Genomic DNA, 12,377 nt, shown 5'->3' on the forward strand with positions numbered 1-12,377 from the left:
AAGCTTCCATAAATCCAGACCAGGATTAAAGTGGGCTTTGGCAAAGTGTGAAACTTGCTGCCATTTTGAACGTCTTGTTTGAATACGTGTGTTCAAATTTTTCTGCCTTCTGAGTTTAGCTCTCTTTTGTAGAATGGGAGACCTTTTTTATATATAATGAATTGCAGTCTCCACTGAGTATTACCATTGAGAGCAGAGGATTAAAATCATCCTTTGTTAAGGAATACCATTGTAATGATACACATTTAAACATCAAAGCATTAGTTTATGAGCACAGGCATGCTTTAATGTCCTATTACAGTATGTAGACCTGTTTCTTTTGATAATGAAGACATTGTGTCATCGGCATAGGCTGCCACATACAAAACGTATGCTGGCAGGTTATTAAAAAATTCAGCTTCTTGATGAAAGACTATCCTGCAGGCTAAGAGTACAGCGAAAAGACTCTCCATTCTGGTAGAATTATTAGAAATGAGAATATGACTGTAAGCACTAAATTATGTTAATACTTACAAATAGCATCATTTGCATAGCAGTTTAAGACACGATACCCAGATTTTCCTCATTGGTATGTAGTAGGCAACAGATTTAAAAATAATGTAGTTTGTGAGTTTGAACTGTGTAAAAATCTATTCCATCTGAAAATGAGACTAATTTTTAGATTCCTCAATTCAAATATAACATTGGGCAAACAAAAGTGCAGGACAGGATTATTGATGTGTTTTACCTTGTTAACTTAATGCAGCATCTGAGTTATCTGAACAATTATTTTGCTACTGCATAAAAGGTAGAATTCACAAACTACGCCGAATGTCTCTGTAAGGCCTTCATCCTACTGTGCACTGCTGAAGTCTGTCAGCGTATAAAAAATTTCATCCCGAGGCCCAGATTCTAATGATATTCAATATCAAGAGAACTGCTGCCTCCACAAGTGCACATTTGGCAATCGTGAGGCCATTTGTGGAGACGTTCTCCACTGTGAAAAAGGATATCAGGATCTGGCCCCAGTTACGTGCAAAAACATCTGTAACTACTGAGACACCTTAGCAGTTTAATTGTATCTTGCAATGTGAATGACTATTCAGATTTTTAACTGTTTAACATATGCATGTAAGGCACGTGTGCTGTGTGAAGTGCTCTTATGCCATTCTATCGTGATTTTCCAACCTATTTTCTGTACCAATTCAAGCTTCTGTTGGTCCATGCATAGCAAAAAATGTGGTTCTGCTACTACTAGTGAAAAAACAATAGGAGAATGGCACGAGGACCTGTTTGGAATATCTACAGAAAGATATCCATAATACTTATTAATATATGGTATTCTAAAGCATGTTAGGAAGCTGGGTATCTCACTCCTGTTGAAAGTCAGCAGTTCAGTTTTTGGAAAATCTCACCTATTCTTATATGGACTCCTTGCTGGGAGACTGTATAAATTAATGGAAGAGAAAACTATTAACTATTATTGCTGACGCAGTCTCTGACTTAGAGGGATTCTGAGCTGCAAATTGTTGGAGGCTGGGAGAGTATCTGGGGAATGGATATGCTTGCTCTGTTTTCCTACTTTCCTGGGCATCCACTTGTGACCACTGTCAAAAACAAGATTCGGGGCTAAGCAGACCTTATACAGCCACACATTCATGACCTTGAAGAAAGATGCTCAGATGCCCACTCAGAATTCAAGCTGAAGTGGTCTACAAAGTATATATAATGCCTTTTGTTTGTTTTTGAGCAGACATCAGGCTGTCAAAGTCTGCGATGCCTCCTGGTCTGACTTCGAAGCTTGGGACTCAAACTGCCACCTCAAACTCGCACAACGCTTGCAGTCCTCTTCCCTTTTAGAGGAAGGATAACATTGCCTTCCTGCTAGTGTTGCCTTTTTTTTCCTCTTAAGTCCCTCTTTTATGTAAAATAATACAGGAGTATGCAAAGATCCTGCCCTCTTGTACAACTACAGAACTCTAAATAGTATCTAAATCACTAGATTAAATTAATAGTCAAATTAATTTAGAATTAACTTTTATTACACTGTGACTCTTAATTAACCGCCAGGACCAGCAACATGATGTGAGTTTACCTATCAGCAATCCTAAAGATAACAAAGGTCAGACTGAAGACGAAAAAGGGGATAAATGTGGGGACAAAGAAGAAGAGAGCTGAAAATACAGGAATAGAACAAGACACAGGAAACCAAGCAACAAATATTCTCGCAATAAGCCATTATAATTGGCCATAGCTACACAACCATTTCAAAACTCTCCATTAGATATCTGTCGTAGAAGAAAAAAGCTATTTAATGTGCTTGGGCAGCCTACTGTTTTAAATGCTAGAGTGTTTGAATCTTACTGCCTCCAGTTGTGTCATAGTGTTCTGTCACAGTTTCTTTTCCTTGTAGACTATATCTTGGTTAATTCACTAAAATGTGTAAAAGGAGTCAAAATATTTTCAAAAGGTGAAAAATCCAGAAAATCCAACTTTCGGTCTCGGTTGCATAAAGCAATATTCAGACACTGGTTGCTGGATTTTGCATTGATTGCTATTGGGAAATTACAGTTTCAAAGGCCAAGATAAAATGCTGCAAAATGCTGGCTGTTCCTTTAAATTTTTTTCGTCAACTTTCGAAAGTCCCGTAATAAGTAATTAGATAAACTTTGTGATTATCTGAAAATCGGGAATAGTGGTGAGATTTTTAACTGGTTGAGTTGCATTCACTATAAGAAACCTGAAGCTTACATACCACATCTTGTTTCTTTACTGAAGTAAGGAATTCAGAGTAAAGAGCATAGGTTTATAAACAGGGAAGAAAAACCCCAAACGTAATACTGTCAAAGACATAATTTTAGCATTTTGGCATTGCTAGCACACTGTCATTTCTGACTGTCTTTTAACACAGTACAGCTTCCTAACACTGCTTTTTTCCTTTCTGCTACCCATTCTCGTTTTCACCACTCTGATCACCTTTTGTAACGCCACCAGCTTTGTTCTAGGGCAACGCTACAAATACTACTGAAACCGAAATAAATTGCAAGCAATTGAATTGGTCATAGTGTAACACCTAAAGTCTACCGAGGGGGTTCTTAAGCAATTAGTCTTTGCTGCTGCTCTTACTGTACACATGCAATTGCAGGTGTGGTAGTTTTTTCAGCCTGAAGAGGGCCAGAAACATTGACAGATACACAGAAGATGCATTTGCAGCATTTTGACAGGCTTTTAAAATTTCTTCTAACTGATATGAAGTTTAATGGGAAAAGAGAAAGAACCCAAAGAGTTAAGGAAGAACTTGATTACTGAGAAAGCAATACAGTTGCAGGTTGTTTCTCAGTATGGGCAGTGCTTTGTCATCAATATATCCAAAATAGTTTAAATATTCACTGCATCTGCAAGCAGACTGTAGTGCTCTTATTCAGCTTATTAATATATCTATGTAGCTGCCATAGTGATGTTTCAGGTGATTCTTAAATCCTGAGTAAAATAAAGGATGATAATTGTATCCCTTGGTTAAGTTAAAGCCATGATATCCATTCCTGAGACTTGCAATAATCAGATATGCAAGCTGTTGGTTTGTATGTCCTATTGATTTAATATGCTTCTAATCAGTACATAAAGCTATAGGCCTGCAGTGTTAATTTTTCATATGCTTACAAAGTACCCTTTGATTTTCTGTCACGCGTTAATTACAGCGTTTTGCCATTAAATAGGAAGCTTTGTGTAAACTAATTACTAGGTAATCATTGTCTACCGCAAGCGTGCTGTTTGTACCTTTTATTTTATTCTAAAAATGCACAGATCTCGCAGTCTGGAACCACTATACCTTCCAGCCATTAGCTCTCACTAATTCATAGCATTATTGTGTTAAGATTGTAGGAGTTGTAATTGTTGTGGTATCAGTGCTGTTAATTACCGGAGTAAACAGTTGAAATGGTGCCAAGGTCTATTGTACAAGGCAGAGAAAAGGAGGTTTAAATGTTACTTCCACCATCTGGGGACTGGAGTAGAGGCAAATGCTAGAAAACAGCAGTGAGGCAGTATCAGAACTTCAGCTCCAGGGTTTTAGGCCATATGGATCCAGAATATTTTGAATCAATTGAATTTAAGTGCCAGTTTGTAGCAATAACAGTGTGGAAGGAGAGGATAAAGCAAGAGTACTAAAGAAATCTGAAATCCGTTAATGTTGTCGCATCCAATAAAATGCCTGCTTGGATTATTTTAAAAATGTTTATTTTGCTAAAATCCAAAAAGTAACACATAGGCAACTCTAAGAATAAAAGAAGTTTAACTGTGTGTTGTTTGTGAAACGCAGTGCAGGTTTTATCTGACAATTCTTTAGCATTACGGCTCAGCAATTTAGATGAAATTCCTGGGAAGTGACTGTGGATTATCTACATGATGTCTTTCTTTCTTTTTGAAATCACATTTTTGGAATTCATTAGAATCCTTTCTTTAGAGATACAAGCCAGAAAGGAGGGCAAGTGAACAAAATTTATAGAGGCTGAAATAGAGAAAAATAAATTAATTAGGAAAATATTATTAATCTGAGGGCATCTGAATTATTTGTGCATTTGCAGAGACCTCATTAAAATATGGAAAAGATGCATTCAAATATTACTTATTTTGTATGAGGATTAACACCCCAATGTCCTGAACTTACAAATGTTGCACTTGAAATAAACATTTTTTTTAAAAGAGATTTTTGAATATTATGACAATTATGTTTTCTTTGCTCTGAAGGTAGATGTGGGCAGTCTTGAAAAATGAAGGCTGCAACCTCGCAAAAGATGTGCTTTTATGCATAAAATAGTAATGCACATGGAGTATTTTTTTGGAGTAAGAAAGCAAACTATTTAATAAAATTGTTCTCATCTCAAATTAACACGCTGTGCATAAACATGCAGAATTATTTGACAAGCTTGTAGAGCTTTCAGGATCCTCTTTCTGTCTGATTTTTGGTAGCACAGGCTGTAGTGATTTTGTATTTGATCTTCCCACATATATTGTTTTCCGACATGACATCTACGAAAAGGGATCTCGCAGCATATTGCTGTTGCCAGTTTAGGAGTGTTCAGAGGAAATAGAAAGGATCTCTCTTTCTAAATAATCCTGGTTTATTTATTTTTTATTGGTCCTTTAGCAGATGTTGAAGTAGTTCAGGGCACAATGTAAACATGCGCTTTTCAATAGGGGTATGGTAAGTAGCAAAGTATACAATGAAACAAGCAATTGGGAGGGGTTTTTTTGACTAGTCCAGTGGGGTTTTTTGCTTTTTTTTTTCCTGTATGTGTATGTAGTTGAATTTAGAATTAAAAGAAGTGCTTGATCTTTATATATTGAAATCCTCAGCGTGCAGAGTGACAGCATGAGCCAGAAGAGAAAACCATGGCCCCATGTGGTGTGAAAAAAGGAACAGCAGTTTAAGTGCTGGAAAGTTGAAAGAGAACTAACCTTCTTGTTCTTGTAGTCAAGGGAAGTGGCTGTTTTGTGCTTTTGTATTGAAGCATAGCATATGTGCCTCAGTTTGACAAAAAGCCTCTTGAGTCAAAGCAACCCTAGTCCTGTGTGCTGATCCAAAGCGAAGGCCGTGATAATGAGGGACGGGCTCTCAGGAAGCAGTGAGTAGATAATACTACATAAGTGGAGAATTCTGTGCACTGTTTTCGCCATTCTACTTAATGCAAGTCGCAGCCACGGTGAATCGCTTGCCATACAGCTGAAATGGGCCATTAGCTATCAGGGAAAATTGTCTTTGCTACTTTCAGCAGATGGAGCAAATATTTTACAAAGCAATTTTACATACGAAAAACATTTGTGTTTCTTGGTAATGATAGCTGTTTTACATGATGTTACCTTCTATCAGAACATACTTTTCCAGCTCGTGGAAGGCAAAATTGGCACTTTTTAATTTTAAAATTTGCAGTTAACAATTAAATGCCTGGGCTTTAAATCAGGTTGCAAACTTTAAGTAGATAGGCTATTCAGTGTATCACTTCCCAAAAACATTTCAATTTTCATAAACCTTCAAGTTGTTCAGTGTGGTAGATTGTGGTTCTGGCCAGCATGTACCTGTCAGAATTAGAAAAAATGTCCAATCAGTTTAGTTTGCAAAATAGGAAATAATGAAAGTTATTTGGACAGTCAGACAGCAATCACTGGACTCTTCCAATATTGCCGTGTTTGCTGGTGTTGCTGAGAATGTAAGAATAAGCTAGGCTGGACCAATTCACGTCAGGGTGGCTGGAATAAGTTATCAGAGCTCCACTGATCGCAATATAAAGGATATACTGTATAAATGGTATGAATTGTCATAGTGCCACTGAAGTGGCATAAATTGCCATAGCTTCATTGACTTCAGCAGAGATGTGGCAGTTTGTATTGCTGAGGATCTGTCTGCTGATTTTATTCTTCTCTGGCCCAGTCAGCTTTACTTATTTGGAGTTACTTCTTCACTCTATTTGCTTGCAAGGTCTAAATAATTTCCTTTCAATCTGATTTTTAGCTAAAAAGCCCTGGGTCTTTCTCATGCATTCTGCGCTGCAGCTTCTTTTCTGTCCCCAGGTCTTTCTTCCTATTTCTAAGTCTATTTCTTCTTTCTATTTATTTACTTATCTTCTCAACAGGCTTTTCTTTGCTGGCTGATTTGGCTCAAGTAGATTCCCTACCTGTGCCTTCAACGTATGCCACATTCGGTCCTAATTTTTTGTTGCAACTGCCATTCTAAGAAAGCCTTTCAAGATTCAGCTAGCAGAGGGGTGAGAAATTATTTTACATTTAGGGGGGGGAAAACTGGTTTGGTTTTTTTTTTATGCTTATTCATTGTTATAAAAAGGTCCAAAACAGATTTGGATAGATTTAAAGATTTCTACATGAGGTAAACAGTATTTGGGCTGCTCCTTTTTTACTGGTACTAAGAAACATCAGCTGAAAGATTTGAACAAATGTTCCCTGTTTCCATTGAGCCTATGATTCTGAATTGTTTTGGGCCACATCAAGAGATAAAACATTGGTAAGCTCTGCTGGAGATACCGTCCAATTTAAATGAAATTAGCCTACCGAGCACTGATCCTTTTAAAAGGTTTGACTTCATGAGTGAATGTTGAATCCGGGCTTGAATTTGCCTACTAAAACTCCCTATAATCAGGATTATTGCCTTTTTAGAGCTTGCAGTTGCAAAAAAACTTCAACTAGAATTCCAGGTGCTGATCCTTAAAAAGCGGTTGCCCGAATCCCTTCTGTGAACACCTTGATTATCTAGGCATTACTTGTTAAAAGCACTGTTACGGTGGGTTCGATCTCACAAGAACATTTTTCAGATTTTCTTGAATTAGTTATTTCTTTAAAAGCCCCTGTCGTCTTTCTGTAAGATGACTGGTTCTGATGCACGCATCCTTCACAGCCAGCCAGTACTGAGGGTGCTTTGAACAGCAAGATGCTCCTGAGCTGGGCACCGTGCATCCGCATTGCCCTAACAGACATTCTGAGTTCACCCTGTGTTCGAGTCCCCTTCAAATGCTATTTGGCCTTATTTAAGCAAGCAACGCTGGGTCTGTTGACGAAGTACGACAACAGTCTTGCCTGTCTAACGTTCGTCATATGGACAGAGAGTAGTAGCATATGGTGTTACTATATGTATAGATGAGGGAAATGGAGTCTCTGTGTCTTACCAGCAGCCTCCATTTGTGAGCCAGGTAAGTGTGCCCTTCGGTACACTTCAAAGTTTGGAAGTTCTGCTTGATTTTGCACCCAGTTTAGGGAGCTTTCTTCCACAGCCACATGTGATCCTCAAAAACAACTCTGTCTAAAAGGAGATACAACTATCCCCAGCACTGTTCCAGGGAGTTCGTGCGGCTGCCCTTATGTGCCTCGGAATTGTTGCAATGGAAAGTTGTGTCCCAGTTCACACGCTCATAGTTTAATTTTCACTTATACAGACTTGGTCACAGCACTCTCAAATGCTTCTACACATCCAGCAGGGATTATTGGTTTTTTCCCCAGTAATTTATCAAAAGCTTGCAGGCAGCCATTGCATACCTCTTCTTTTGTTTGTTTGTTTTTATATTTCTGTTTAAATTGCACGATACCCAAAGTCATTAGATCTCAGGGGTGAGACTCAGTGTGACAGAGGTATCGCTGAACGCACTGACAGGTGCAAACTGATTTGTAGGTCAGCAACTCCATGACATCCATCATGGCTCAGATCCTCTCTCCAAAGCTGCGTTTATTTTCACTGTGCAATGAACCACCTAATCTTGTGACTTCTTGGCTTAGCAATATTTCAACGCAAATACAAACCAAGACAAGGCCAACTGATACTTGCTCACTGCACTGTTGTTTTAGTCAGCTGAGCTATCAAAAACCTAAATTCCTCCTTATAGATTGTAAGGAAACGAGCAGTGTAAGACCTGAATCTGGGTAAATTCTGAACTTGGATCTCACTTTGGTTTTGCCGTAAGGTTAAGGTTGTGCTGCTTAGTATATTGATATACTGACTAAAACCATTTTTCATCATTTTTTCTGAGATGTTTAAAGTCAACAACATACTTTTCTCTTTAGTATATGATAGGAGCCCACATAGCCCAGATCAGCATCATGATCTAAGCACCTCAATATTTTTAAAGGCATTTTTTTCTCAATTCTATGTGAAGTAAGGACAGCAATTGTCCCCCTTTCATGGCTGGACAGCTGAGACACAGACAGAAAGTCACTTTCCCAAAGTCGCACAAGCAGACTGCAGTCAGGAACAAGATATATCTATGTCTCCTATAAGCAAAGTTGATACCCTAATCATTGGCCAATCCTCCTTCTCCTCATTCTGGTAGATAAATCACAGTAAGCTGATTTTGAATTCGTATTTTTGGTTACATCACATCATGCGCTTCATGACAAAGCCCATCTCTTCAAACTCACTGGACTGGAAAAATAGATATATATTTTTTTCCTATTCTTAGATCTTAGCCATAAGGTTTTATCATGTTCCTCCAGAGCTCAAGATAATATGATTGTGGCTTAGGACATTGCCAAGATCCGAGGACGGTTGGTCATCTTCTGAAGCACAGGATACTGAAGGGAGAGGATGTAAAACAGAAGCAAAGAGACCCAGGGGAAGCAGGCAAATGCTTATGAAGCAGCAAGAAAAAGAGCCTGAAGCAATAGAGTCAGGGTCCTTGCACTTTATATGCTTGTGTACTTCTGGGACATTTTTGAACAGTAAAAGCAATGCAGTTAGTTTCTGGTTTTAATGGGGTGGTTTTGTGTGTGTGATAATACAGCAAAGAATTTGAAACTAGGAAAAAGCTAGTTTATCTCCCGTAGTATGACTAATCAAATTCTACCAAAGATAGAGACACAAATACACTAGTGAATTTATGTTACAGATTGGAGAGTGTAAAAGGATATCTCCCGCTTTAGAAACGCTTTTTGTTGATTATTCCTCCTTTTTTTTTTTAAATAACTAAAGGGTGTTTGGTTTGATATGACAGCTTAAACATAGAGTCAGTAAAACTATTTCTGGCACATGTGACTATTTCAATCCGCTTAGTTTCAAAATATAAACAATGTAGAACTTATTGACTGCTGGTATTGATCCCTAAGCAGTTAGCAAGTGCTTAGCATTTTCAGTTGCCAGATCAAATTATTGATATAAATTATAATGAAATAGACGCTATATTGAAGGGGGGGGATTGTCTTTCAGAGAAGGACAGTTTTCAATAGGAGGGAAGAGTAGTAGTAGAAAAATTAAAAAAGGCTTTCTGACTGTGGGTAAACAGTAACCACATTTTTTTTTTTTTTTTTTTTTTTGCCTGTTGGAGGCCTGGTTTTTAATCACCCCACAAGCAGTTTTCATTTCTGTAGTAAAATTGCTTGTGGTTCTATTTAATTTGTTTCTGCAGGAGCCAGCTTTGGTGAAGATCTCCCAGGAGCTGCCGGGCCTTTTAGCACAGCACGTACAGCCAGTCAATGAGAAACGATTCCCTACATGGGAAAAATTCCTCCAAACATTTCTTAGTCAAGGTAAATAAGACTGCAAAGTCGCTGTTAAGTGTTATAAGGAGTAATTATACCATATTGTATGCCATATTCTTGTTAATCTTGGGCCCATTTAAATATTTATCTCCTTTTATTTCTCCATTATGCTTCAAATGTTCATTTACGAATGAATTATAGGCAACTATTCTATCATTCATATGTCCTATCCAAGCATTTAACCTATATTAATCCTGGATTACCTTTCTCACATGATTCTGAATCAATAAGCACCAATTCTGTAGTCTTGGGTTACTGTACTGGAGGCTGTCGCATTTGGCAGAAGGGCTTTAGAGAATGCTAACGTGTGAGTTTGCACGTGGGTAAACGTGAGAATATTTCATCTTTGTTAGGTGTTGGTAAGCAAACATCTGCAAGACTTGCTTTTCCCTCTCATGGGACCAGGAAGGGAGCTATATGTAAACTCTGGATGCTACATACATACATTGCATAAAGTCATATGTGCTTATAACCTTGAACTGGCTTGGAAAGGAGCTAAGCTTTCTCCCAGTTTTTTGCCCTCCAGGCAGGTGGTGTTGCCGCTGAGGATCAGTGATGCAATGCCGTATTGTCCCTTACAGTACGTTGGCACAGACTCCTTGTCAGACCATTGCCGTGCTCTTTCTTGCCCTCCAACCAAAGGAATATGAACAAGTTCCAATCTGATAGCTGGATAGTTTTGTTCGTGTGGTGCTGAGTCCTCAGCAGGGCTTCCTGCATTAAACTCACTCATGGCACCTTTGGATCAAACCTGGCCAGTACCCAACTGGCCTAGAGCTCAGAAGTCAGCCCATGTTTGTCCATAAGAGGCAGTGCGGATAAAACCCTTGTCTAATCACTGCAAATCAGTGTATCTGTGAGTGGGCTTTGCACAGACCTGTTAACATCCTATATTTGTATGCCAAATTTGGGACGGAAAAGATGCAGTACTTGTGGTTGGGTAGTAAATTTCTGTGGTGATTCTGCCCTGCCATAATTTTGTATTATATATAATGGATGTATATGTTTCATACATTTCTTTACCTGTGGAAGAGACAAGGATGATTCAAAGCTTTGAAAGTATTTTTTGGAAAAATAATGCCAGTTAACATATATTTACCAATTTTTATTACATATTAGTTTATCCTAACTGAATGAGTTACGGCATTATATGCGACAAAAAGGCAAATCCAGAATGCCAACCAGTTTTCTTTGTGATTTTCCTATGACAACCTTGCTAGAAGCTGTCATCTAGAAGCCTTCCCATCTACACTCCAAGTTCCTCATATGGATGAATACCAAAAGGCAGACTACTTATCTCAGACCATCGTGTGGATGGGAATCTCCACGATTAGTTCACAGCAGGAGATACCACTCCCCCGAGGTCCCAACATTGCATTTCACCGCTATTCTGGGCCTGGCATTTAGCTGGGCTGTGGGACAGCCCAGGATTCATTCATACTACCCAAGAGCACATTTCTCCTGTCAGATATGTGATATATCCGGTTTGGAACTGCCTGCAAAGAGTCTGCAGCTCAAAAGCCACTGGTTGAACTGTACGGTGCTACAGTAGATGAGATATGTTCTTTCTCTTCTAAGAGATTCATGAGTTCTAGCTATGGTGCTCACATTACATGTATTTACTTGCTGTATCTCCATAGCAGCCCCCCCTGCAATGTCTGAGCACAATAGGAGCTGGATGGTTTCATTCTGTGCACTCTGAAGAGCATCGCATGTGAATTTGATTACTAGCTTAACGGCTAATTCATTTCTTACTAGGTGGTGTGATAGAAGCCTTCCCGCTCTCAGAAAATGTCACAAACCTTACAGTGGATATGCTGATAGAGCCAACAGGCAAGATAAAAATAGTGTCATCTGGAGACCAGCTCCATGCTGACGGTCCTTTGCGATCATCTGGCACTACCATTCCACAATGTTCTGTTGATCCAGCAGTTCTTCATTCACTCTGCTTAAAAATTGGAGAAACCTGTAAATCTAAAGGAGTGCTTGGTTACTTCTCAGTTGATTTTGTGACTTTCATCCATCCACAAACAATGGAGCAGCAGGTGAGTGGAGCAGATACGTTACTTCACGCTGTCCCCCTGAGATCAAGAAATGTCTGCTTTCCTACTTGGTTCCAACAGATATCAGGAGAAAGCTTTGTCCTTTTGAAGAAACTTTATTTCTAAGGCATGAGGCATGTGGAGGGAGGTAAAGCACATGCTTATTCTAACAATAGCATAAAATTTAGACTTGATCTGCCAGGTGGACCTGAGGAACCTTTTTTCATCAGCCTGAAGAGTAACAAACCAACAAAGCCTGTAGGGCTGCTTTCAAAGCTGAGTGATAAGAAAATAACATTTTAATTCCTTCTAATGACTTTTTTT

The 12,377-nt window shown here is 38.7% G+C and overlaps 1 protein-coding gene across 1 annotated transcript in view; it reads left to right on the plus strand.

Moving 5' to 3' along the window:
- Positions 1-12,377, plus strand: part of LOC104081316 (IQ domain-containing protein H-like) — a gene marked incomplete at its 5' end in the record, with an annotated part of 51,374 nt that overhangs the window by 37,879 nt on the left and 1,118 nt on the right. Inside the window, 2 exons of the mRNA XM_009584011.1 lie at positions 9,879-9,999; positions 11,770-12,056. Coding sequence (XP_009582306.1) covers positions 9,879-9,999; positions 11,770-12,056 — 408 coding nt within the window. The remainder of the gene's footprint in view (positions 1-9,878; positions 10,000-11,769; positions 12,057-12,377) is intronic.

Source organism: Fulmarus glacialis, unplaced genomic scaffold, assembly GCF_000690835.1.
Source record: "Fulmarus glacialis isolate BGI_N327 unplaced genomic scaffold, ASM69083v1 scaffold2118, whole genome shotgun sequence".
NCBI classification, from domain to species: Eukaryota; Metazoa; Chordata; class Aves; order Procellariiformes; family Procellariidae; genus Fulmarus; species Fulmarus glacialis.